This window comes from Odocoileus virginianus, chromosome 1, assembly GCF_023699985.2.
Source record: "Odocoileus virginianus isolate 20LAN1187 ecotype Illinois chromosome 1, Ovbor_1.2, whole genome shotgun sequence".
NCBI classification, from domain to species: domain Eukaryota; kingdom Metazoa; phylum Chordata; class Mammalia; order Artiodactyla; family Cervidae; genus Odocoileus; species Odocoileus virginianus.
The window spans coordinates 2,792,045-2,819,843 of NC_069674.1; the positions used below are offsets into that span (position 1 = coordinate 2,792,045).

General features: G+C 48.1%; 1 protein-coding gene across 2 annotated transcripts; it reads right to left on the reverse strand.

Annotated features, from left to right (window-relative positions):
- Nucleotides 1-1,222: 1,222 nt before the first annotated feature.
- On the reverse strand, nucleotides 1,223-27,799 carry HTR5A (5-hydroxytryptamine receptor 5A). 2 transcript variants are annotated; one of them, XM_070450201.1, is made up of 2 exons: nucleotides 26,311-27,799; nucleotides 1,223-2,532 (listed from the first exon to the last, which is right to left on the reverse strand). In XM_070450201.1, exons 1-2 carry the CDS (start codon nucleotides 27,052-27,054, stop codon nucleotides 2,392-2,394), a joined length of 885 nt encoding a protein of 294 aa, XP_070306302.1. In that variant the 5' UTR covers nucleotides 27,055-27,799; the 3' UTR covers nucleotides 1,223-2,391. The 2 variants fall into 2 exon arrangements, with proteins under 2 accessions (XP_070306302.1, XP_020756402.2); XM_020900743.2 differs by lacking the exon at nucleotides 1,223-2,532 and adding an exon at nucleotides 6,971-14,285.

The following is a 27,799-nucleotide window of genomic DNA, read 5'->3' on the forward strand; positions in this document are numbered from 1 at the left end:
AAGACCAGTTTAACTCAGAAGAACAGGATCAGGCATCAGTTTTTGTTTTTTTTTTTTTAAGTTCTCCAGGCTATAAGAACTTGCAGCTGTGGCTGAGACCTGCAGATCTAGATGGGAAGAAATGTGGCTTTCCGTGTTCCAGGCGTGTCACTTGAGGGGAAGGGCTGCTGCACCCCCAGGGCGTGTTGCCTCACTGATCACCACGGGGACCCTGGCTGCGGCCACCCCGGCAGGCTCCTTCCCCTTCTTATGGCCTGGCTGAGATTCTAGAGTCGCACTGTAGCTTGGCAGTTGAAGGGAGCCACCCACCTAGAGGAAAGAGGGTTTGAACTGTAATAAAAGTGATAATTTGAGCAAGCTCAAGTTTGTGGGTTGACCTTAAGTGCTGTATGTCTTTGTTTTATTTCTACACATGCTTCCTTACACGATAAAGTCCTGCAGGGTGTTGCTGAGGGGAATCGAAGTCCGGCTGCCATTCAGTTAACGAGTGTTGAGCGTCTGTTGAATGCTGGACAGACACTGTTCCAAGCACTGGCGTTAAAACAGCTCGCAGATGATCGCCTTTTTACAGTCTAGTGGGCACGCGCCCGGGAACCTTGTCCATGTGCTGAACGCCTGCAGCCCACGTGACCACTGTCTGTGTTCAGGTGAAGGAGTCTGTCCTAACTTTGCTTTCCCTCTGGTAGATGAGATAACCCCAAGGTTACAGTTTAATTGCCCTGTCAGCCTGTAACCAGCTTGTGACACTTTTGTGTAATAATCTCTGAAACAGCCCTGCAGAGTAAGGTTGGCAAACTTTTGCTAAAGGGCCAGATAGTAAATATTAAAGCCTTCATGGATAAAGAAGCAAAACTGAGGGTATTGGGTTGGTACTTACAGAATCCTGTAAAATGTCAACATTTACAAATGTAAAAGCCTTTGTTGGCTCGCAGCCCCGTGACAAGCAGTGGGCCCTGGAGGGTCTTCTTGCCAGAAAGTGAATATGGCAGCTTAAATAACAGCCTCCAGTCCTACTCTAACCTTGTGTCTTAGAACATGTTTGGGCTTCTTGCAGTGGGCCTGGCTGCCACAGGAAAGCAGTTAATAATTCCTTGTTGGGAAGGGCGGGGGGCAGTCCTGCACATGTTACCAGCATCCCTGGACTATACCCACTAGATGTCAGGAGAGCACCCCTTCCCCCCACCAGCCCCCATTTTTAACAATAGAAACCTGTCTCCAGGCACCCCGCAAATTCCCTATGGCAGAATTCCCTGATGGAATCTTAAGAGATTCAGAGTGCAGGCTTCTGTAGGTCTTTTCCAGAAACTGAAAAATACCATTTTACTTAGTATTTCTTAAAACTTATTTGGCTGTAGATACCGAGCACATATGTTCACATAGTAGCTATTGACATTCCTTGGAATTAGGGTTTTATGAAACACCTTGAAAAGGGCTTCTTGGGTTTCCCTGGTGGCGCAGTCAGTTAAGAATCTGTTTGCAATGCAGGAGACCCAGGTTCGATACCTGGGTCAGAAAGATCCCTTGGAAAAGGAAATGGCAACCCACTCCAGTCTTCTTGCCTGGAGAATCCCATGGACAGAGGAGGCTGGCGGGCTCCAGTCCAGGGGGTGCAAGAGTTGGACACGACCGAGCACATAAACCTACCTACCTATCCCCATCCACAAGGATTATGGTGGAGGGTCGTATGGCCGGCGCACAGTACTGCCAAGTGTTACTGGGAGGTGGGCAGCAGAAGGCTTTCCTGAAGCAGGTGCAGTGAGGGGCATGGCTTACCTCCCCAAGCGTGCCCTCTTTCAGACCTGGGAACCCCCCTCCCTCCTGCGGATGCGTGTGAAAGAGTAGGTGTGCCTGGAGACTGGGCACCTTGATGTTGGGACGGTTTTCATTCTCTTCTCGAGGTGGAAGACTAGGAGGAAGTCATCCTGTCTGTCCTCCTGGGACCCCTGTCCCCCACGCAGCACCCAGATGCTCTCCCCTAACTGCAAACCGCTTGGGGATACTTTTCTTCTTTTTCTACTTCTGAGGCTGCAACTGGTGTCTTAGAGGCCATATTTCAATGAGGAAAAATGCTGTGGGGTGGTTCCCCTTCCCATCCCAAATGCCAGGAACAGTGCTGCTAAGGGGAACACGGCTGAAGGTGTCTGTTAGCAGCATCTTATCCGGCTGAAAGCCTGCACATGGACACACATGCCCACGTGTCTCGGCTGGACTTCATGTGAAGTGTCAGAAGCTGGTTTTCTCCTGTAGATCTTGGGCCCGGGCAGGAAGCGTTGGGTTGACAAGTCGTTTCACTCCGCACAAATGTACTGTTTCTGCCCTACACAGGGCATCAGAGAAACCAGACGTATCCCCTTGAATATTTATGGTCGCACAGCTTCTTCCATGAATAATTCATCCCACACAGCACTGTCTACCCATCAGCAAGGCTGCCCAGGCGAGGAGCAGGAACAGAAAGGCTCGCTCCTCCCCTCGCTGGAAGTCCCAGCGCCTGAAGCAGACAGATGGGGAGCCACACGCCTTGCTTGGATCACCCTGTGACAGATAATAAAACACACTTTGTTGGAATTTTCTACAACAAGCCTTTATTACTTTAATAAATCACGGGGGGCAATCATCAGGAAAAAAGCTGTGCTTTTCCAGCCAGACTTCTAAGAGGAGCATTTGGCTTATTTTGCTACTATGGGGCCAAATTCTGTTGCTAAATTACTCTATTTTGAATACTAAGGAAGCATTCTCTCTCCTAGAAGTGAGCTCTGTCTCTAGCTGAAAAACTCTCAAAATTACACCTTTGGTTTTTTATTGTGAATTATAATCACTGCCAGAGTGTTAGAAGGTATTTTAAAAGTTAAGATAAAAAGTCACCGGTAATCCTAACACGTGGAGGAAAATATCCTTTATGCCTTGCTCTGTTACTTTCTAGGATGTACAACCTTACATATATAAATGTGTACTTAAAAACAAAAGTAGTGTTAATATACTGTTGGTTCTTACAAATATCATTCAGTAGAAATATATTGTCCTCACTTCCTGTAATTTATACAGACACAGTATAGCAGCTCCATGGCCTTCCATTGTATATATTTTTCTGTGAGGTTTTGTCAGATTCCCTGCTGATGGTCATGTTGCTCCTCCTTCTTCCTGCTGTTAAAATGTTGCCATGTCTTGTGAGGACTTTGGGGAAACGTCTGTGTCCACAGACGTAACCTTGTCCCGCTTCACTCCAGTGAATGTGGACTCGCAGGTGATAGTGTCTTGATCACTTTACCTAAATTTTACAGTTTCCCCCCGCTGTGAGACGCAGAAGCAGTAAGAAGGGGCCACAGGAAAACCATGCCCAGGCTAACTCCCTGTGGGTTTGGTGTCCTGCTCAACGAAGTGGTCGGGAAATGAGTCACATGGTCACTCTGGGGGGCTCAGCCTCTGTGATGGGACTTTTCTGAATTGAGGATGAGAGCGCTTTGGATCCTGACCCACAAACACTGGATTTTGATGTTGTAATACGTTTTTCTGGTGCTGGTGGCTTTCCAGATTGTCTTCTCCACGACTTGTTACAAAGAGTGTCAGAGCTCTCAGTAACAGACGTGGACAGAACAGGGTCACACAGGCCAGGAAAGGCCTCGGCGTGAACTGCACCAGCCAGCCTGCCCTGCTGCTTCCTGCTGCTGCTGCCCCGGGTCCACCCGCTGTCCCCCGGCGGATGCTGACCTCCTGCGGCCCACTCCAGCCTGGGCTCACCGAGGTCTTCTGAAGACACTGCTTCCCTCCAGTGTTACTGAACTCAGGTCCAGCTGCTTGTCACTCAGAAGCCTTGAGAGGCAACTGCTGGTAGAAAGGAAAGGCTGCTTTATTTCAGAGGCTGGCAACTGGGGGAGAAGGCAGACTTGTGTCCAAAGACCAGCTCCCCACTTACAATCAGTGGGCAAAAGCTGTTTAAAATGTGTGTGTGTGTGTGTGTGTGTATAGATTTATTTATTTACTTATTTGGCTGTGTCAAGTCTTAGTTGCAGCACCCGGATCTTTGGGCTTCTCTCTAGTTCTTGCACTCGGGCTCCAGCACGCACAGACTCAGTAGCCCTGTGGCATGTGGGATCTTAGTTCCAGGACCAGGGATCAAACCTATGTCCCCTGCATTGGAAAGTGGAGTACCAAGGGCAAAAACTTTAAAGGGGAGTTTTAGGGGTGCACAAGTGGAGGGATGGGGCTGCATATGGAAACAGCACAGGCAGCTCTGATAGTCATCTTGAAATTGATCATAGTGGTTTGATCAGTGTCATCTTGATTGTTTCAAGTACAGTTAATCTTCAGCTTAGGGTTGGTTTGTTCCCATTCTTTGAGTCCATTTCTCAGGACTGTGGCAGCTTATGTCATGGCTATAGTCTGGTCATCATGTAGTTAGCTTCTTCCACTTGGAGGGGTTTCAGTATCTGCAAGATAGCTCACAAGATACAGCTCAGAATATTATGTATCGCCTTGAGGAGGAACTAAAGGTCCTTGACTGTTTAATGACTATTAGTTGGTCTTGTTAGGCTGATTTTCCTTTGTTTCTGTATTTTCCCATTTCTCTGCTTAAGTTTATTTCTCGACTAAATCTTTTCTGCAGACAAGAGGCAGGCAGAGGACGTGAGGATGTGAGAGAGGACTCACAGCTCCAATTCACCAATATAATTCTCTTAAAAATTAGATCATACCACTGCTTCTAGAGTATGCTGGCTGTGTGCCTTCAGACATGGGACTCCTGATGGAGACAAACCCCGACTTATTTTGACATTTTAGAGGCTTGCTCATAAAATAGGCGTCTGAGCAAGTCTTGCCCACCCCTTCCATTTTTTCCCAAAGACTCAACCAAAGAAAAGATCCCCTCTTCCTAGGAAAAATTCATTTTCACCTTCCAGCAGTACTGCAGACAAATGAACAGGGAAACCAAGAAATAGCTTCTGAGGGTGTCAGTACTGCTGGGTCAGACTCTCAGCTGGACGTAAGAGCAGGTACTCAAGCAGAAGCACCGCCTTCTCAGAAACGTCTTCTTTTCTGAGTAGAAAGCTTTTCATAGCTTCCTGGGGACTCGTCTCCAATGCGGCGGTGGAAAGAGCAAGTAGAATATTCACATGTGCAAGCATTTGTTAAATAGAATATTCAAGCATTTGTTAAAGAAAACCAAATGGACCTTCAAAAATACTGAGGTGATTTTTCCACCCTCACCAACTGGGAATGAGGGTGCTCATAACCATCCCAGCACTGAGCATGGCTCGTTTATGCCAAGATGTTACAATTTTTTCAACTTTCTGATTCTTTTATTGGAGTTTGTCTGGTGGCTCAGATGGTAAAGAGTCTGCCTTCAATGCAAGAGATCTGGGTTCGATCCCTGGGTCAGGAAGATCCCCTGGAGGAGGGCATGGCTACCCATTCCGGTATTCTTGCCTGAAGAATTCCATGGATGGAGACGTTTAGCATATTGAATAGTATTTAACAATATGTTTTACTATTTTTAGTATATAACATAGTATTGGTGATATGTACCTTTTTTGAGCTACTTCCTTATACTCTCAGCTCAGTTTTCTATTCAGATGTTTCTCTGGTATAAGACACTTAGCTAATGCAAAACCATGACAATCTAATGTCATTATATATAATGTAATTATATATAATTAAATGAGAAGATAAGGTCACCATGAGTCAAAAATTCAAAACTCAACAAAAAATATTAAGGCATGAAGTGAGCACTGATCAAACACAGAAAAGCTACAGAAGAAAAAGGCAAAGTTAATTCAAAAGTGAATACTAAATTACAGAAATAAACAATGGAAGTGATATATAACCAAAAGCACAATAAGGAACATAACGGAGAAACAAGAAATGCCAAGGAGAAAAAATGATCAGAGAGTTCATGGTACAGAATACTAGCAAAGAGCATCCAACATACAAATAAGTTGAGTTCCTCAGAAAAATAAAACAATGGAAGACATTATTTAGAATTTAATTCAAGGAAGTTTTTCTGAAAAAAAAAAATGAACTGAATATACACATTGAAAAGTCCTCCTGCTGTATAGCTGGGAAAACTGAAATATAACCTAGTAAATGAAGATGAAAAGAACCGTAGGCCTCCTGGCCAAAAGGAGAATAAAGAAAATTAATTTGGCATCAGACTTCCAACAGCAGCATACATAGGAAGGAAGAGTAGTGTAACTTTTCATGAAAGTTAAGGGCAAAATGCAAGCTTTTATTAAAAGATTACAATGAAACAGTTGAGATGACTGTTCTTCAGGAAGCAAGACATTTAAAGACTTTAAAGATTAATAGTTTAGAAAGTTAATCTGTGGGACAAATTTGCCACCTGTGTGTCATGGGAAATAGATGGGGAGACAGTGGAAACAGTGACAGACTTTATTTTTTTGGGCTCCAAAATCACTGCAGATGGTGACTGCAGCCATGAAATTAAAAGACGCTTACTCCTTGGAAGGAAAGTTATGACCAACCTAGATAGCATATTAAAAAGCAGAGACATTACTTTGCCAATAAAGGTCCGTCTGGTCAAGGCTATAGTTTTTCCAGTGGTCATGTATGGATGTGAGAGTTGGACTGTGAAGAAAGCTGAGCGCCGAAAAATTGATGCTTTTGAACTGTGGTGTTGGAGAAGACTCTTGAGAGTCCCTTGGACTGCAAGGAGATCCAACCAGTCCATCCTAAAGATCAGTCCTGGGTGTTCATTGGAAGGACTGATGCTGAAACTGAAACTCCAACACTTTGGCCACCTGATGCGAAGAGTTGACTCATTGGAAAAGGCCCTGATGTTGGGAGGGATTGGGGGCAGGAGGAGAAGGGACAACAGAGGATGAGATGGCTGGATGGCATCACTGACTCGACGGGCATGAGTTTGAGTAAACTCCAGGAGTTGGTGATGGACAGGGAGGCCTGGCGTGCTGCGATTCATGGGGTCACAAAGAGTTGGACACGACTGAGCGACTGAACTGAACTGAACTTGTGTAATACACTGGTTAACTTCTTTTTTTTTTTTTAGCATGGTTGGAAAAATATGAAAATAATAACTTAATGACACATGAAAACTATATGAACTCCAGAGCTCAATGTCTGTAAGTAGAGCTTTGTTAGGACACGGCCACTCTTCCTGACCTCCGTGTTGTGTATGACTGCTCTGGTGCCGCAGTGGCAGAGCTGATAGTTATTAACCATGATCTGCAGAGCCTGAAACACGTCCTTTCTGGCTCTTTACAGAGAAAGTTTACCAGCACCTGATTTAGAATGAGGACGGCTCTGTTTTAAGTCCAGTGTTGTTCTGAGATTATTCGCTGTACCATCTTTCAGAAGGTGTGCAGAAGCTCAGGATCATGGACAGCAAGCTTGGAGTCTCTGTTTGGAAGCATCGTTGGGACGGTTTGGACTTAGAGGAGTAGGGAGGAGCAAGATGCCGCACGGATCGGGGAGCCGTCTAGTCCTTTGCACGTTTTGCAGTGTGTGGTCCACTTAAACTTACGTGTCTCCGCAGTATATTGAGTACTTGTTTGGGCGACTCAGCCTCTTGAGAGACATGCCCATGGTCTCAGCACGTGTTCCTCTCACCCCCTACTCCCCTGAAAGAAGGCATTCCTGGTGAGGGATGCGCTCACAGTCTAGGATGTAGCCTCTGGATCCACAGTTGTCTTGGTTCTGAAATAGCTAGTCAGGCTTTCTTCCTGGACCATTGACCTCTGACTTGAGATGGTCCCATCTTTCCTCTCGAGATTATGTGCTGAAACCTGGTGCTAACCCCCATCTCAGCCATTTACCTCTTAGTTTACAACCCCCACCTGTGGCCTCTATCAGTTCATCATCTTTCTGGACACCTGTGTGTTGTCTCAAAACAGCACAACAGGCTGTCCCACCCATCCAGCCACAACTCTGTCACTCATCACTAGTATCGTTGTGGAAGAGAATTCATAATATGTATCTCTTCTCTGTGGGCACCAAGTCTCTATCCCTTTGGCTCCATGTTGGACCTAAGGCTGAGCTCATACCTGATGCTCCAGTGCAAAGATACCAAGGACACTGCTTCCTCAGTCTCCCACATGTTAGCTGAATCTTTCTAAAGCATCTCAGAAAGGGCTGAGAAATGAGGGCTGTGGTGCTTCACCTCACTGCATTACGTCCAAGTCCACTCTTCATAATACCTCCAGTGGGAAAGGCAGGGTTTACACTTCCTACTTTCATTCAAAAAACGTTTGAGAGCTTATTATTGTTCCAGCACTGATATGTCACTAACATTGTTATGGAAGAGAATCCATAATAATGCATCTCTTCTCTGTGGGCACCAAGTCTCATAGCTTAGCAGCTGTAGACAGGAGAGTTAGCCTCTGGGCTCATGAATTTTATACACCATCTGTTCTCTGATATTTGGCTAAATATTATTCTAGGTGTTTCTGAAGGTTCTTTTAAAATTGATTTCTATTTGAGTATAGTTGATGTGCAATGTTGTATTAGTTTCTGCTATACAGTGAACAGAATCAATTATACATATACGCATACCGCTCTTTTTCAGATTCTTTCCCCATATAGATTATTACAGAGCATGGAATAGAGTCCCCTGTGTTACAAGCTGGTTATTATCTGCTTTATGTACAGCAGTGTGCACATGTCAACCCCAGTCTCCCAGCTTATCCCTTCTTCCTCCCCTGCTTTCAGCCGTAAGTTTGTTTTCTACATCTGTGACTCTATTTCTGTCTTGTACATAAGTTCATTTCTACTATTTTTTCAGGTTCTACATATATGCACTATCATATGATATTTGTCTTTCTCTGTCTGACTTACTTCCCTCAGGATGACAATCTGGGCCCACCTGTGTCACTCCAAATGGCATTATTGCATTCTTTTTTTATGGCCATGTAATAGTCCATTATATGTATGTGCCACATCTTCTTTATCGATTTATCCATTGATGGACATTTAGTCTGTTTTCATGTCCTGGCTATTGTGAAGGTATTTTTAAGATGAGACTAACATTTGAATCAGTAGACTTGGCATAAAGCAGATTACCCTCCATAATATAGGTAGACTTCATGCAGTCAATGTAAGGGCTTAGGAGGGAAAGACTGAGATGCCCTGAGGTCAGAAGGCCCTTGGATCCCAGCTGCAACATCGGCTGTTTCCTGGGTCTCCAGCCTGCCAGCTGATGCTGTAGATTCCAGATTCTAGACTTCCCAGCCTCCACAGTCGCCGAGCAACTCCTTAAACACCCTTCTCCCCCTTCCTCTCCCTCTTCCTCCCCCTTCCTCTCTCTGTCCCTACACATGTGTACACCCTTCTGCGGATTTCATTTCTCTGGAGAACCCTGACTGACATAAACTCTCTACACAAACCTAATTCTAATACCTAGAAAATCTGTTCCTCTCAGAGTTTTCAAGGCTGCTGTCGTCCTCTCAGCAGAATGCCTATACAAAGCTGGGTGGATCTACCCAGTCCTTCTGTAACAGCTGTGACTTTCAATCCTGGTGGATTGGATGCCTGTCATGACCAGGGAGAAGTCTGTTTGCCTAGAAATGAATGAGAGCAAGGCACGTGAATATATTGTTTAAAAAGTGTACCAGTTCCTCCTGAATTTTCATTTTGAGCAAGTGACACTGGTTGAATTAGCTGAGACCATCAGAGCAAATGCCATAGACTGAGTGGCTCATACAGCAGAAGTGTGTTTTCTCACAGGCCTGGAGGCTGGGGGGAGCCGAAGTCCAAGGTCAAGGTTCCAGCCAACCGGGTGTCTGGTAAGAGCTGTCTTCCTGGCCTGCAGACGGTCACCTTCCCCCTGTGTTCACATGGTCTCTTCTTTGTGTGCATGGAGAGACAGAGAGAGAGCAAGCTCTCTGGTGTGGGCACTAATGGTGTAGGCCTTCTGATGAGGGCACTAATCCCATTATGGGGCCCCATCCTCTTGACCTCATCTAAACCTAATCACCTCCACTCTCCCAGGACCATCACACTGGGGTCAGGGCTTCAGTGTTTGAATTTATGTGCATTTGGGAGACATTCAGTCTATAATGGGTTTGCCCCTTAGGAGAAAATTTTGAAAACAAAATTTTCATAGACTAGAAGTTATAGATAATAGATGAAATAGAGGGAAAAGTTTAGTTGGGTGAAGTTTGATTTTGTCTTTCCTTGGAACCGGCTCCAGTGACCACTAGAGAAACTGGTTTTCAGTTTGTTGTTGAAATATCAGAGATTGTTTTTTTCCTTCACTTTTTGAAAAGTCATTTTACCTTGTTTCAAAGACCCATGTGCAGATGTGACTAGTTGAAAACAACAAACCCATCATTTCTAAAGCGAAGATTCTGTGTGGCTGAGTCCCATTATTTCTGCAATCTCTGTGAATAGGGCCGTTGGTAAGCTGTTTGTTCAAACCGTAGATCTGTAAACTGAATTCTCTCATTAGGGTTTCAGCTAGCAAGGGCACCTTCCATTTTTGGAGACAGTTATCTAAGGGCCAGTGCTTTGGGCATAAACATGACTTACTGTCTATTGATCATCGCCCATGGAGCTGCAGGAGGAGCCTCAGAACACAGGAGAGCTCTGGCTCTGGCGGCTTCTGAGGAGGAGGAGGTCAGCTCGTTTAGCTACACCAGGGCTGGAGATTGGCGTCCGTCGTCACAAGGAATATAGAATTAGAGTTGATTAAGACCAAAATGAATGTCTCAGAGGCATTCACACCAGTGCGGGCTCACTCTGGGTGCCAACATGTCCATGTTGTTAGCAATGTAAAGGGCAGCACCCACAAAATAACAAGGTCAGAGGGGTTCGGGCTGCGTATAGGGTTTGCTTTATGCTCTAACTTTGCTCTCTTTGTGCTTGGTGGGCTGGGGGTGGAATGTGCGGAGAGAAGTAATTGACGGTGAACTCTTTATACTTCCAGAAAACCAATTTCTCTCCGCTGGCATTCTGCTAAGTCTTCTGAAGAGCTTAAAGGTTTTATTAGAACAATTATTTTATTGTCTAGTTTTCTTATAAGCTGCCTCAGAATGCTCCAGGGACTAAGGAGGGAAATAGTGGTTTGGTTTTTTTTTTTGGTAACTTAACACTTCAATTAAAGCACAGAAGCATAGCTAGGAAGTGGTGAATGAAATATGTGTATTATTTAAGTAGTTGGTTTTCACCAGGGAGAAGATACTAGTTCAGGCTAGTTCTTCTCTTCCCAAGGTGTTCATATCCGAAACCTACTTTATTGTATATCTGGAGAGAGGAAATATGTGACTTTTAGAACTCCGTCACCTCAGCGAAGTCTCCATTGGGATTTCAGCCACACAGACCAGGGAGCAAATGCAGTGTTAGTGAGGCAGTAACTGAACCAGCCTGCGTGCAGCTCCTTGCCATCCAGCGAAGGGAGAAAGAACAAAACTGCCTGAGCCACGTAGCATCTTCTGGTAGGGGTCTCCCAGAGAGTGCATGCACTTGATGAAAGGGTCCTGTTGCTAAATCAGCTTGAAAGCTGGTCACTTGAGCATCTCTGCTCCGCAGCATCACAGAGTCATCTGAGAAATAAAAGCCACCTGCCCTGGGATGGGAGCCTCCCCCCCCACCTCCATCCTCCCCTCCACATCTCACCCAGCCTGGGCTTTAAGGAAAAGCTGGGATGGAGCCCTGTGGTCAGACAGAACTTAATTATAATCATCACTTGCTCCTTTCCGACCATAGGGTACAACTGTAGAGGGTCTTCTTTTAAATGGCTTTTCCTTTCCACGTATGTAAATAGGCACCGCTCGGCTCCCGTTCCCAGCCTGAGCCTCCCTGAGCGTCAAGGCTCATGTATCTCCCGAGGCCGGGCTCCAGATGCTCTCCGCCCATCCCACAAGACTGACGTCTCGACACCCCTTGCTTCTCCTCCCCCACCAGGGACCTCAGGCCTGGCGTCCCAGGCAGGGTCCCTGCAGAGTGGCCCTGATCGCTGGGGGCGGGGTGTGCACAGGGTGGTGATGTGGATATCATCACCACGCGGTGGGAGATGTGACACCCAGTTCTCCCCTACAGGAAGTGCCCTCCTGATTTCTAAATAAATTCAGTCTGCGCCACGCATCGAGTCCTCCTGTCTACTGCTGCCGTGGGACTTGGTGCTGACTGAGGCATCAGAGCCATCTTTGGAGTGAATGCAAGACCAAACTTCAAACCAAGGTCACAAGTGGACTTCAGTCCAGTTGCTCAGTCGTGTCCGACTCTCTGCGACCCCATGGACTGCAGCATGCCAAGCCTCCCTGTCCATCATCAACTCCCAGAGCTTACTCAAACTCGTGTCCACTGAGTCAGTGATGCCATCCAACCATCTCATCCTCTGTTGTCCCCTTCTCCTTTCGCCTTCAATCTTTCCCAGCATCAGGGTCTTTTCCAATGAGCCAGTTATTCAAAGTATTGGAGTTTCAGCTTCAGCATCAATCCTTCCAGTGAATGTTCAGGACTGATTTCCTTAGGATTGACTGGTTGGATCTCCTTGTAGTCCAAGGGGCTCTCAAGAGTCTTCCCCAACACCACAGATCAAAAGCATCAATTCTTAAGCACTCAGCTTTCTTTATGGTCCAACTCTCACATCCATACATGACTACTGGAAAAACCATAGCTTGGACTATACATCCCTTTGTTGGCAAAGTATTGTCTGCTTTTTAATATGCTGTCTAGGTTGATCATAGCTTTCCTTCCAAGGAACAAGCATTAAAACAAATGGACATAGATTTCCTATTTTTGATATGTTAATTAATATAATTTAGTATGTACAAAATAATACATATAACAATATATCTGTATTATAATAATTCAAAGACATAATACATAATATTTAAATGCATGCATTCAGAGACTCAGGGACATAGCAAACCACAGGCAGTTTTATTGTCCAAGACCTTTTTAAAGTTTTGTATGATCACATAAACACCATATCATCACTTAATTGTCTTGCCTCACCAGTTACATTGAAGTGTTCATTAAAGTGTTACCACTCTTCTGCTTTCATTGTTGCCAGTATCGGTCTCACAGCGGGTATTTACATACCAGTGAACAGCAGCAACTAACGGATCAATCAGCCATCACCTGAAAGTGCCCTGTTTGATGAATGAGCCTTCATAGCCCTTAGTGATGAAACTGTACTTAAGAAGTCAACAACTTTGTGACAGTTGTGTTATTCTAATCTCATGATCTGAGGCTAGAAATCTTTGTTTGGCAACATTTGAATAAATTCTATACAAATGGAACCCATGGCAAATAAGCAAGTTTGACAGATTCTATGGAGCTAGCAGATATCTCAGTGCTGTGGACAGTTGTTTCAAAACGGAAGGTGGTATTTGATTTGACTTTTAGTTCCGGTTCCAAGCTCTTGGGATGCATTTTAGAATCAACTGGCCAGTGGGAACACTTGCCTCCTCCGTAGGTTCGGTGTGCATGAGTGTGGGGCCATATTGACTGGTCTTGCAGATGTGGCTGTGTACTTTGATTATGTTCAGAGAGAATGTTTCCAGGGCAAATATTGGGACATAGTAAGTACTAGGGTGAACTTTCTGGAACCATGGAGTGGAGCCCTGGAAGTGGGGACTATTCCAGGAAGCTTGAAGTTATGGTTTCCTCCCCCCTAGAAGTCCCGGTGTGGCTCCTTACTCATCCTTTCCTGTCTGTCCTCATCCTGCCCGGACTGATCTGTCTCCTCCCTCCCCTCTGGCTGGCTTGACTCTTCTGGGATGAGGACGCTAAACCATGCTGCAGTCGACTTTGGAGAGGAAAGTGCACTTGGTGGGCCGAGTCCGTGGCTGTTCCCCAGGGAGTGAGGACGAGCCGATACACGGATACAAGGAGGTCCCGGAGCCCCCCGGGGAGACGCCTTCCCGCCGGGAGTGCGGCAGTGAGCCAGTCGGCTCTGGGGGCCTCCCTGGGGCCCTCGAAGGCCTGTCGCCGGGTGGGGATGGGGAGATGGGCGAGTGCCCCCGGCCTTGCCAGCCTCGCGCTCAGCGGTGCCTGGAGAAGAGGTTTTTGAAGGCGCTGTTGTAGTTCTTGTTGAAGGCCGTGTAGATGAGGGGGTTGAAGAAGGAGTTGGAGTAGCCCAGCCACAGGAAGACGCTCTTCCAGGCGGCGGGGACGTCGCAGGCGCACAGCGGGCTGAGCAGCTCGGCGGTGAAGAACGGGATCCAGCAGAGTGCGAACACCCCGATGAGGATGCCCACCATGAGGGCGGCGCGCTGCTCCTTCTGCTCGGGCCACGCGTCCCCGCCGGCCTGGAAGGCGACCGTGGCGCGCCGCGCGGCGGGGACCATCTCAGGCCGCTGGGCCGCGCCCTTCACCTGCAGAAGGCAAACAGGCATCAGGAGGAGCCGCCCCTCCTCACGCCCGCGGGCCTGGGCGGGCTGACCCAAGACACAGGTGGGCCGGTTTCCCGCACGTGCGCTTCCAGAGAAAGTTCTTAATTGTCCGGTGCAGGGACCCTGTGTGTCCCCTCCCACCCCGCCCCGCCCCTGCGGTGGGGGCCGACAGACCTGGGTGTTTGCTCACATTCTGGCATCTTACATCTTGTGGATCTCCTTCTGGTTTACCCCCACCCTGACTTTTATGGAAAACAAGAGATGCTAAACTCAGATTCCCTCCACCTGGGCTCTCCCAAGTCCCCTGGAAGGCTGTTTCTCCAGCTTCAGGACCCTTCTCTAAGGAGGCGGAATTCCTAGGAAAAGAGGCTCTTGCCTTCATTCCAGCTTTTTAATTTTTTTTTTCCTCCAGATCTTTGGGGAACTGGACTAAGGCGTGTCTGATGACAAGGCCCCTGAAACAGGAGGAAATGACAATGGGCTGATGTGCTAAATGAGCAAATTAGCTGACCCCATCACAACGTGGGGCAGTTCCTGGGTCGATCCATGACTCACTAGTGGAGAGACTACCCTGGCATCAAACTCGCAACTCCAGCTCTCTGTGATCCCAGGACACTTGACCAGGAGAGGTACCCGCTCACGCCCCAGTACTGCACAACCTTCTAGGCAGTGGGCTAGGTCCCAAGGTCTGTCTCTAAGCCATGTAACCAGTTCATGGCTGCATCTACAAAGTGAAGTCAAGAGGAGCTATTCATAACTTACCACTCTAGGCCCCTCTAGGGAACCTCTCCACCCCACCCACCCCCACCCATCCCCACTCACTGCCTGCCTGCCTGGTGGTGATCAGTACCACTTTAGGTCAACTCCAGAAGACCGTCCTAGCCCTTCAGACACTCAGATTCCAGTTGTGAGATGCTGTGAACCCCACAGTGAGACTGCCTCCGTGAGGGGTTAGATACACCCCCAGTGCTGCGCTTTTTATCTCCAGGAGTTTTCTACTGCATAATGGGAAAAATTACATGGCTTCCATTCAGAGGGGCCACTTTCTCTGCTAATGACTGAGACTCTGCTGGGACATTCAGACCCAGTCCTGTACCCCTGTTCATCTGAGAGATGAGGGATCACAGGGCTGTTTGTTATCCAGGTGTGTGCCATACATTCAGGTATAGGATATGAGTATTTCTATAGAGTGGAGCATTAGGGAAGGAAGCCCAAGTGTTATAGACAGTTCTATGGAAACCCGTCCCTTTAGGTCATGGTCCTCGTAGAGAAATATTAAGTGCCCTACACATGGGCCTGCTTGCGCAGGTGTTTGGCAGTTGTAGTAGGAAATCCTGACTGCTTTGGCCACCTGATGTGAAGAGCCAACTTGTTAGAAAAGACGCTGGTGCTGGGAGAGACTGAGGGCAGGAGGAGAAGGGGACGACAGAGGGTGAGATGGTTGGACGGCATCACCGACTCGATGGACATGAGTTGAGCAAACTCTGGGAGATGGTGAAGGACAGGGAAGCCTGGCGTGCTGCGGTCCATGGGGTCGCAAAGAGACACGACTGAGCAACTGAACAACAACTACGAAACCCTAGATTCTTCCCATATACTGAACCGAGATTCTTCTGAATTTGGCCTGTTTCCACACACAGCGTGTGCTCACTGTAGTTGTGAGAATTCCCCACTGTGTGAGAACTGATGTGTAGCTGTCTCTTAAAGGTTTCCCAGGTTTTATTCCTAAGCTTATCTTCAGGAGGATTTCTCTTGTCAGTGAAACCCACATGTGGTCTGTCCAAGGTCCCTTTCCCTGAGTTCTTAGCACAGCAGGTGGGGAGCACATTCCTGAGGCCCCTTTCCAGCAGGGGATTTCAATTCACTTTTAACAATTCATATTCCATGGGGTCTTCTCCCACCTCTTAGAATTCTAATTTGAATTCAAGTTAAACTTTTTTTCCCCTAAATACATTGTTTTTATGGTTTTCTTTGAGTTGGGAACTTCTATAGATTAGAGAACTCCTGGTTTCTCAGAATAGCACACTCTACGACTTTGATGAGAGATGTTGATCATTTTGGGAGTCATTCAACTCCAGCTCACCTGGTGAGAGTGTCCTTGGTTTAGAATGTCTCCGCTGGAGGAGGGGCTTTGTTGTTGGGGAGTTTCAGCTCCCAATGTTAGCAGATGGTTGACTTGGTTGCTTACCCTGTGGCTTTCTGACTAAAGGACTCCTTAGCTCTGCTTGTCAACGATCGCAATAAAGTACTAAATCACGTCTGCTGTATAGACTCTCTTGATTACTCTGTCAGTTACTCAGCATGGTTGTTAGTAGATTCACAAAAAGAGAGGTAATGGGATAAAAATAAGTGAAAGCATTCAAGCCAAGCTTCACTTTTCCCATTTATCTTTGTAGTGTTGTATCATTTCTAAAGCAGAAGCCTCACAAATTAAGACTCCCACGGAAAAAATTTTCTAAGTGAACAGTTGTCCTTGTATCTCCAGACAAATGAATTATTTGGGGAACCTGTGCCTCTGAGTTAGACTTTCCATCCTTCCAAGACGGTTCTGTGTTCCACAGTGACCTGCTGTATAGCACACGGGACTCTGCGCAGTGTTGTGTGGCAGCCTGGATGTGGGTGTGGGCGGGGAGAGTCTGGGGGAGAATGGACACATGTGTGCACGTGTGACTGAGTCCCTCACTGCTCACCTGAATCATCACAACATCACTCACCGACCATACCCCAGGACAAAAAAAGTGAGACTTAAAAAAATGAAGATGGTTATGTCTTAGATAACTTGCTGCTATCTAAATGAGTCCATCCTAAAGGAAATCAGTCCTGAATATTCACTGGAAGGACTGATGCTGAGGCTGAAACTCCAATACTTTGGCCACCTGATGCGAAGAACTGACTCATTGGAAAAGACCCCAATACTGGGAAAGATTGAAGGCAGGAGGAGAAGGGGATGATCGAGGATGAGATGGTTGGATGGCATCACCAACTCGATGGACATGAGTTTGAGTAAACTCCGGGAGTTGGTGATGGGCAGGGAGGCCTGGCGTGCTGCAGTCCACAGGGTCACAAAGAGTCGGACACGACTGAGCGGCTGAACTGAACTGAACTTCTTGTTTAGTCGCTAAGTTGTGTCCAACTCTATTGCAACCCCATGGACTGTAGTCCACCAGGCTCCTCTGTCCACGGGGTTTCCCAGGCTCAGATAATAGAGTAGGTTGTCGTTTCCTTCTCCAGGGGATCTTTCTGACCCAGGGATCAAACCCACATCTCCTGCATTGCAGGCAGATTCTTTACCACTGAGCCACCTGGGAAGCCTAGTTAAATAACTGTTCACTAGTTAATCATAAATCTAGCATGTTCTTTTATTTCCTCAAACTATTCTGCTTCACCTCCCTATTAATATCACAGATAATCAATAGATTATAATCAATAGTGGGTATTGAAATTAAGGGATGAAGGCTCTCACCTGGGAAGTGCGGCTTCAGGTGATTGTGGGTGAGACCAGACCATTGTCACATGCAGGATGTACCAGTGAGTCAGGATGTTTAATCTAGGAATGATTCTACCCATTTAGGGAGGGCTTTACAAGGGGTAGAATAAGAACATTTCCACAAGCTAAGGAAAAGACCATCTGTCCTGTAGTTGTGGTAACACAGAGCCTTGCTGCTTGTTTAAACCCCTCCAGTGAATCCAGGACAGTCCAGCCCTGTGAATATGCACCTGCAGACCAGCCAGTTGGGGTCAGCCCTCATTTCTGAACGTCAGGCAGTTAGGGCAAGGTGTACCCCAACGCATGCATCCCTGAGCAGCAGTGAGCCAACAGTGGTCTCACAGAGTTGCCCCTGGTGGGGGGAATGTCTGCTCCTCTCCACACCCTCCTGTCCCCGAGTTCAACGCTGTCCCCATCGATGACAGGCATCCTGCTCTTCTTGGGGAGATGGTGCCAGACAGGTGTAGCTTTCTCTCACTGTAGCAAGCAGTATTTCTATTTCAGGTGCTATGTGGTGGTTGTATCATCCTCAGCAAGTTCTAGAGGGCCCATGGAAATCATTTTGAGGACCCTCAACAGGATAGTTGGACTACAGGTGCATTCACGGAGCCCCAGACCCCAGCTGCCTTTGGATCTGCAGACGCCCATCAGTCTCAATGAGCTGAGTGCCAGCCCGCTCCACTGGGCTCTTCTCACTCTCTGTGTTTTGTCATCTGAGGATTTGCAACCAAGCGTGTCTTTGAATGTGTTTCCCTGATGGCTGAGAGTGTAAAGAATCTGCCTGTGATGCAGGAGACACAGGTGATGTGGGTTCGATTCTTGGGTCAGGAAGATCCCGTGGAGAAGGGAATGGCAACCCACTTCAGTATTCTTGCCTGGAGAATCCCATAGCCTGGCGGGCTACAGTCCACGGGTCACAAAGAGACATGACCAAGTAACTAAATACACGCATACATCATTCAGCTTAGGTCTTCATATCAAATAACTGGACCCTTGTTAGAAAGGCGCACCATTTGGAAGTCGACTTACATCTTCTTATAAAGCTGTTAGGTCTCTTGCTGGAGGTATACCATATAGCAAAAATGTTACGCCGTAACCTACTTATTGCTGTTTTCTTTCTTTTGACTGTTGTTTGTCTAAACACCCAAGGTCTTATTTTCATCGATGTTTTTGGTTTGTTTTTTGTCCTGGAATACCTTTTTTTTTCTTCCGTTGACTATGAAAAAGGATTGTGCTATAAGGCACTGGCTTTATAAACTTCTAATCTTTTCCAAGCCAGACCTGAAGACTAATAATTTGCAGACTGTTAGACTTATTGACCAATTTGCGAAAAAGCAATTGATCAAACTTTGCTTCGAGTTTTTCACAAACCTTAAGTGAGGGCATCCCCTATCTTGTCAGTTTATGAAATAAATGTCACCTTGTCTAGTTGGCATTCCAGCTCACTGATGATTGGGTTGGTGATCATATGGCCCCTTCTTGGACTCTGGTCAAGGATCTGAGAAACCATTCACAAGCCCAGACTGTTGGCCAACCCTAGTGGCCTTTTTCTTGTGAGTCATGCTTTGTCTTAGAGTCTCAGCCTTCTTCTTTGTGAACTTCTATTTTAAATTGCACTATAATACTAACTCTCACTCTTTTCTTGATAAGTATGAAAAAAGTTTTTCACTTAATAATCTCTGAAAGTCAAAATCAATAAATTAACATATTTAAGATCAGCTTTAGAAAAATAAGACAAACACTAAGCTGTTGAGAGTCAGCTTTTTTAGTTGTTCTGCTAAGGACTTAAAGTCTAACTCTGAGTTGGTCTCAAAGATTTTGTAACTTTTCAAAAACCTCCCCTTGACAGGAGACTATTGGATCCCACCAAAAAAAGATACCCCATATCCAAGGGCAAAGGAGAAGCCCCAACAAGATGGGTAGGAGGGGTGAAATTGCATTTACAATCCAACCCCATACCCACCAGAGATGCTTGGACGCACACAAAACCTTGTGTGCCCCAGGACCCAGGGGCCCCACAGAGACCGAGCCAGGCCTGCCTCTGAGTGTCTGAGGGTCTCCTGCAGAGGCTGGGTCAGCAGCGGCCTGCCGCGGGGACAGGGGCTCCGGCTGCAGCAGACCTAGGAGGCACAGTGTGTGGCATAAGGCCTCTTGGAGGAGGTCACCGTTAGTCCCACCACGGAGCGGACGACCCACAAACTGGAGAACAATTATACCAAAGAAGTTCTTGCACTGTTGCAAAAGTTCTAGGGCCCACAACAGATTTCCCAACCTGGGAATCCGGCAAAGGAACGGAGAACCCAGGGAATTTGACTGTGAAGTCCAGTGGGATTTGCTAGAGAACTTCCACAGGAACAGGCACTTGGAGGGCACAGACGAAACCTTGTGTGCACCAGAACCCAGGGGAAAGGAGCTGTAACCCCACAAGAGCCTGCGCTAGACTTACCAGTGCGCGTTTGGGAGTCCCTGGTGCAGGCATGGGTTGACAGTGGCCTGCCGCAGGGTCAGGGGCACTGAAGACAACAGTCCTGGCTTCAGTCCTTTTGAGGGAGATGCCATTACCCCTACCATAGTTTGGCCTCAGGCCAAACTACAGGGAGGGAACACAGCCCCGCCCAAAAACAGAAAAGGGTTAAAGATTTGCTGAGCATGGCCCCACCCATCAAAGCAAGACCCAGATTTCCCCCACGGCCAGTCCCTCCCACCAGGAAGCTTCCATAAGCCTCTTATCCTTCTCCATCAGAGGGCAGACAGAATGAAAACCATAATCAGAGAACTAACAAAACTGATCACATGGATAACAGCCTTGTCTAACTCATGAAACTATGAGCCATACTGTGTAGGGCCACACAAGACAAAGGGGTCATGGTGGAGAGTTCTGACAAAATGTGGTCCACTGGAGAAGGGAACAGCAAACCACTTTGGTATTCTTGCCTTGAGAAGCCCATGACCAGTCAGTTCAGTTGCTCAGTTGTGTCTGACTCTGTACAGGAGGCGGTGATCAAAACCATCCCTAAGAAGAAGAAATGCAAAAAAGCAAAATGGTTGTCTGAGGAGGCCTCACAAATAACTAAGAAGAGACGCTAAAGGCAAAGGAGAAAAGGAAAGATATATACATCCATCTGAATACAGAGTTTCAAAGAAAAGCAAGAAGAGATAAGAAAGCCCTCCTAAGTGATCAGTGCAAAGAAATAGAGAAAAACAGTGGAATGGGAAAGACTAGAGATCTCTTCAAGAAAATTAGAGATACCAAGGGAATATTTCATGCAAAGATGGGCACAATAAAAGTCAGAAACAGTATGGACCTAACAGAAGCAGAAGAGATTAAGAAAAGGTGACAAGAATACACAGAAGAGCAGTACAAAAAAGATCTTCACGACCCAGATAACCACGATGGTGTGATCACTAACCTAGAGCCAGACATCCTGGAGTGCAAAGTCAAGTGGGCCTTAGGAAGCATCACTACGAACAAAGCTAGTGGAGGTGGTGGAATTCCAGCTGAGCTATTTCAAATCCTAAAAGATGATGCTGTGAAAGTGCTGCACTCAATATGCCAGCAAACTTGGAAAACTCAGCAGTGGCCACAGGACTGGAAAAGGTCAGTTTTCATTCCAATCGCAAAGAAAGGCAGTGCCAAAGAATATTCAAACTACCACACAATTGCACTCATTTCACATGCTAGCAAAGTAATGCTCAAAATTCTCCAAGTGAGGCTTCAACAGTATGTGAACCTAGAACTTCCAGATGTACAAGCTGGATTTAGAAAAGGCAGAGGAACCAGAGATCAAATTGCTGACATCCATTGGATCATAGAAAAAGCAAGAGAATTCCAGGAAAACATCTACTTCTGCTTAATTGACTATGCCAAAGCCTTTGACTGTGTGGATCAAAATTCAGTTCAGTTCAGTTCAGTCGCTCAGTCATATCTGACTCTTTGCAACCCCATGGACTGCAGCATGCTAGACCTCCCTGTCCATCACCAAAATAAACCATGGACAATTCTTCAAGAGATGGAAATACCAGACCACTTTACCTGCCTCCTGAGAAATCTGTATGCAGGTCAAGAAAGCCACTCAGTGGTGTGTGACTCTGTGATCCCATGGACTGTGGCCCGCCAGGCCCCTCTGTCCATGGAATTCTCCAGGCAAGAGTACTGGAGTGGGTAGCCGTTCTCTTTTCCAAGGGGTCTTCCCAACCCAGGGATGGAGCCCAGGTCTTGCACATTGCTGGTGGGCTCTTTACCACCTGAGCCACCAGTGAAGCCCCTGGACCTCAGGGAGAAGGGCAACAGCCGTTACAGAATTCAGGACTTTTAAAGAGTACCAAACAAAACCCTTATTGTCCTAGACCGCAGATCAGCAGCACCCAGTGAAATTAATTAAAATTTCCCTTAGGTGAGGAAAAATATTTAAAACCAGGGATAGAAGAGAGAAGAGCTATATAGCCTGGCTATGAAAATTTAAAATGTAAACTAAAGCAATTTCAGAAGCCATTTTTTAAGAGAAGATTGAATGAGCTTTCAAAATTATAAGCTGTATAGAAAATTTTAAAGTAGCATTCTGATATAAACCCAACAGCTGACGTATAGTCTTGTTCTAAATGGGCTCAAACCTGAATTAGAGAACTTAATAAGAAAAAAATAAATTCAAATGTGAAATTGCCAATCTAGAAAATACCCAGTATGGGGCTAGACATTTCCCGACACCCTTAGAAAGTAGATGATAAAGGGTCGGAGGGAGTGGCAGGTGGGAGAGAGGCTCAGAATGGAGGGGTGTGTGTAAACCCACGGCTGATGCATGTTGATGCGTGGTAGAAACCAACCCTAGACTGTAGAACAATTATCCTCAGTTAAAAATAAATCTAAAAAAGAAAGCAGATAATCAATACAAGATATGGCTCTCTAGATAAAACATCAAGAAGCACCTCTGTTTTCAAAGATTTGGGTGCCGAGACAAGGCCCGCAGTAAATGTAGACAGCAGAAGTAACCTTGAAAGCAGCAATATCCCGTTTGGCTAAAAACCAAAAAGACAACCATCTAAAATCTGCCCAGTGAAGCCCCCCCAAGGGAGATATTATCACCCAGTAGCTTCCTGTCCTTCCAAACTTGTAGGGGGAGTTGCCTTTAATTGTGTGTGCACAGCAGTTCAGCTTTCTTGTTTATGGTGTGGCTGTTGAAAAGGCTCGAGGGAAAAAACCTAAGTTAGTGGGAGAATTCAGTGAGAATCCTGAATGATCCTGTGTGCCAACTTGTAGCTGGTATTTCAGGATCATTATGAGAATCCTTTCATTTAGGTAACACGACTACACATTTAGTAAGTAGCATCTGCTTCCAGATAAAACGTACTGCTGTCCTTCAACATTATCAGATTATACCGATCTGTTTGTGAGAGTATCTACACTGTGTGTGATTCAAGACATCACTGGAGAAACAGCAGTGATCCTAGAGTTCTTGTGGGCAAAAGACACTACAGACAGATTGGTTAGAGCAGAATGCATGAGAGTTCAGACGGATTCTCTCTAGTTTGTCATGAATTTGCCGTTTTGTCCCAACGCGAACGTGCTGGGCCATGCTCCAGGTGGGTTAATCCAAACACATGACACCTGTCTAAGAACTACTGCCTGTTGAAGCCCACCCCTCAATTCAGTGATCAAGGCTTTGCCTCCATGCCTCGGAGACATTACTCGCATCAATTAAACTAGTCAACACATCTTCAGAAGTTTCTTTTTACATTAAGCCTTTAAACCTTATGTTACCACACGCAGTAAATCCCCATTGCTAACTGAAACCACCCAGAGTTTTTCAACTAGTTGGTTCATCGTGGTTTAGTGTCTGTTACCCAGAGCTTTGACTGCTTCTGCCCAGTGCTGTCCTGACAAGTGACTGAGCACGTTGATCGATGCACTCTGAACATCAGCTCTCCACGGATGAAACTTCGAGAACCAGCATCAGAGCTGAGGATCTGGGCAGTCCTGATGGTCTCTCTGGAGTGAGGACCAAGAGCCGGGGGATGAGAACCACATGTTCCTCAAACTGAGGGCGAGTCCGCGTGTTCTGCAGCCCAGAACCAGCCTTCAATGCACTGTCAGTCAAGGATACTTTGTCTCGGTGGGCTCGGCTTTACAAGCCCCCCTGCCGTGTCAGCCCCTCACTTCTGGAAGTTCGGCAGCCAGGCCTGGATTCACTCCAGTAACACCCGACCAGCAGGGCTGCTCATCTAGCTGATGTCAACCTGCTCAGAACCTGGAAAGTCCCCCAGGCCCTTACAGGTGGTAAACCCAGCTTTGTCTTCACATCAGATCTTCAGTCGCGGTTTCATCAGATTGTGTCAAAGGCAAGGCCTCTCTCTCATGTGTTTCCTGCTCTCAACTCCGTGCCTGACAGAGGTTAGGTTTTCAGTGCGTATCTGAGTAAAACTCAGAAGGTAAAGAAGCAGGAAAGAAGTGTTGTGTTTCCCTAGGCAACAGGGCTTATTGGCGGTAGAACTGTATTTAGAAACTTTGGCACCTGCTACCACCAAGAAATCAGGAAGCCCGGCGTTTAATCCACCCTCTCCAGTAACATGAGAACAAGGCCAGCTCCACATTTTAGGTGGAGCCCTGGATCGCTTAGAGACCTTGCAAAGCCACGGGACCCATTTTTGAAAGTTACCTGGCAGAGAAAGAACATGAAGCACTGCTTTGCTTCTGCTGTCTCCAGACCTGAGCAGTGAAAGCCCTTTTCCTTCTGTACCAAGCCCTCCAGGACGCAAGGACAGTTGCCTTTCCCTTTTAAAGATGCTTGGTGTTGATCACAAGTTGTGTTTACCTGGGTGAGCACCCTGGCAAAAGAGGATCCGTGTAAGGAGGGCTGTGGTGGGCCATCTGCCAGCCCCCTTGTTGCTGACCTGGAACTGTGGGGGTGCACACACATGGACACTCCGGGCAGTTTGGAGGCATTCCTACTTGTCCATACTCCTTGTCCAGTTTAGAAATCTCACGGGTCAGGGTTTTCCAAATTCATCACTGTTGACATGAATTTGTCACAAATTCTCTGTTGTTCAGGCTGTCCCGTGTGCCATACAGCACTTAGCAACATCCCAGTCCCAGTCCCTACACGCTGGGTGCAATAGCACCCTGTCCCACGTGTGGCTAATCAGAAACGTTATCAGATAGCCAGGCGTTCTGAACGTTTCCTGGGGCTGGGGAGGGTCATTTGGGTGAGACTGTTGTTATAGATAAAAGGGCAGAGGGCCTCTCACCCCCTTTGCCTTCTTTCTTCTAGAACGATGTCCTTCCCCTTCTCCCCTGCCTTCACCTCTGGTTCCTCTAAGCTTGATTGACTGGTTATGCTTGGAATTAGCTGCTGACTCTCGAAAAAGACAATCATATCCCAGTGCTCACAACACACACCTCTCCCTGCGTCGGACTCTTCACAGGCAAAGGTGATGTCTTTATCATCCTCTCACCCCAGCGGCCAGCCCATAGTACTCGCTCAGTGTGCTCACTGAATTGACCTTCTTGTCCCAGAGCTGGTAACGGACGTGGGTGCTGCGTGGATTTCTGATCTAACTCACACATGTGAATTGGGTTCAAGGGGTCACCCTTGGCAATGAGTGGGAGGGGCTGAACTCTCGAGGTTCCTGAATCTTGCATCATAGGGTCAGATTACGAACAGCAAACGAAAAGCAAGAGAGTGCGGGTGGAGAGAAGATGGGGACTGAGCCCTCCAGGTGCTGAAGCTGTTGCTGGACCTTAAATGCTCCTTGCACGGAGCTGGGGTGTCGTCTGCCTTAGGATTTAATTTCCTCCTGCAGCTTTCCCCCTGTGCCAGGAGGCAAGCCAAAGGTCCTCAGCTGCACGTGCGGTCTGACTGGGGGTGGGGTTGGGGCAGGGGTAGCCCCAGAAAGCAGCACCACGGCCCGCGGGAGCAGATGCAGGCTCTGAGACGGGCATGTAAGCACCATCTCTGATCTTGCATCGGGAGAGGAGGACGCCGAGAATGACAGTAATCCACGAGATACCACATTTTTGCAAAATTAATTGCTATAATTTGCAAAGGAAAAAATAGATGGGGTTGAAATACTAATGTGCTTTGCCTGGTATATTCCTGCCAAGTCTTCCTGCCAAGTCAGATCACTACCCCCCTTCCCACCCCTCAAACACCCCCTCTTAAGCCCAGGAGTCTGCACGTTTATCTGGTGCGGCCCTGGATACCAGCTTCGTCAGACGTTCTAAAGGCGGTTATAGATCCACAGAATTTTCAAACCTAGTGGAACCCTGTAGAATTCTATAGTTCAGACCCTCATACATATGAGGAAATTAATAATGCATGAGCCATGGCATGCTCTGTGAGTAGAGCAAGTCAGAGCAGAGTGGCTGATGCTTTCTCTCTCCCACTTGACCCTCTTCCCTTCCTCCCCTCCCTCGCCCCAAAATACTAAAAATTTCCACTTCCCACAAACGTGGGAGAAGGTGTGCCGGAGAAGAGGCCTGCGCAAGTGCAAGCCAAATGGTTTCTTAAGGCTCCCTTCAACACCCACCTGCACGCTTTCCACTACGGGTGAGACGCTGTTGGTCTTCCGGGGGCCCACGCGGAACTTGGCGGCCTTGTAGACTTTCCAGTACACGAAGAGCACCACGCCCAGCGGCAGGTAGAAGGCGCCCACGGTGGAGAAGACGGCGTAGGAGGGCTCGCGGCTCACCTGGCACTCCTCGCTGCCCTCCGAGTAGGTCTCCCCCCAGCCGAAGAGCAGCGGGGCCAAGGAGATGACGGCCGAGAGCGCCCAGGTGAGCGCGATCATGACGTTGGAGACGCGCCTGCGGGCGCGGAGCGTGTATTCCAGGTGACGGGTGATGGACCAGTAGCGGTCCAGCGCGATGGCCGTCACGTTCCAGATGCTGGCCGTGCAGCACAGCACGTCGCACGCGATCCACAGCTGGCACAGCCGCCGGCCCAGCTGCCAGCGGCGCCCGGACAGCTCGTGCACCAGGCTGAGCGGCATGACCAGAGCCGCTACCAGGACATCCGAGATGGCCATGGACGCCACCAGGTTGTGTGGAACGCGGTGGAACGTGCGGACGCGGAGGATGGTCGCCAGCACCAGCAGGTTCCAGGCGAACGTGGCCGCCACCAGGAAGCCCAGCAAGGTCAGGACAAGCACACCGAAGACGGAGAGCAAGGGCAGGCTGGGGCGCGGGTCTGCTGCGTCGAAGCTGCTGCGGTTGGTCTCCCCAGGGGCGGGGGTGGAGAGGGTGAAGGAGGTGAGGTTCGCGGGCGGGTCCATCTCTGGGTCAGGAGGCCGGCTCCGTGGTGTGTAGGAAAGGGGCGCCCAGGAGGACGCACGGTGGCCACCGTGCCGGAAGCCAGTCCGGAGGCTTGTCCCCTCTGGCCAGCCGCAGGGTTTCTGGGGAGCGCCTACGAAACGGGCCGATCTCCTGCATCCGTGGGAGACGGTGTGGCGGAGGGGCGGGCGCTGGGCTGCAAGCCGGCGGCAGATCTGAAGTCCTCAGAGGCAGGGGGCTGCGTCTCTCAGCCAGGGCCCGCCTAAGGGTCGCACGGTCAGGCGCTTCGCCTCGGCGGAGATATAGCAGTCTGTTTGCCTAGAGTCGAGCGTCCCCCAAGTGTCGGAGACAAGCTGCGCGGCCCCGGGGCGTGTTGCCGCCGAGAGGGCTGGGTGCGTCAGCGCAGTTGTTCTCGCCGCGTGGCCTCCCCGCCCGCCCCTCTCTCCCCGCAGCGGCCGCGGGCTGCAGCCGCAACTCCGCGCTGAGCGAAGCCCAACAGGGACCTGCCTTCTGCTCGGCGCCGGCCCCTTCCCGCCCCGTGTTGGGCCGCGGCCCCGCAGAGCGAGTGCTGGCGTGCCCACCCGGACCCGCCTTATCAAACTGGGGAGCCAGCCTACGTAAAGCATCAGCTGATGAGGCCGCCTCTCGGCCCCGAGCGCGCCGCGCTGGCGCTGTCCCGGGTGCTGCCGGCTGTCTCCGCCCCGGCCCGCGCGCGCGGAGCTTGCTGCTGTCCATGGTGCTGCCGCT

Bases quoted from the DNA above. Each gene is read 5' to 3' on its own strand.
- HTR5A (XM_020900743.2), bottom strand. From the start codon at position 27,054: ATGGACCCGCCCGCGAACCTCACCTCCTTCACCCTCTCCACCCCCGCC. The intron at 14,286-26,310 runs GTGGGTGTTGAA...TGCCTTCTGCAG, and splicing joins CCGTAGTGGAAAGCGTGCAG to GTGAAGGGCGCGGCCCAGCG.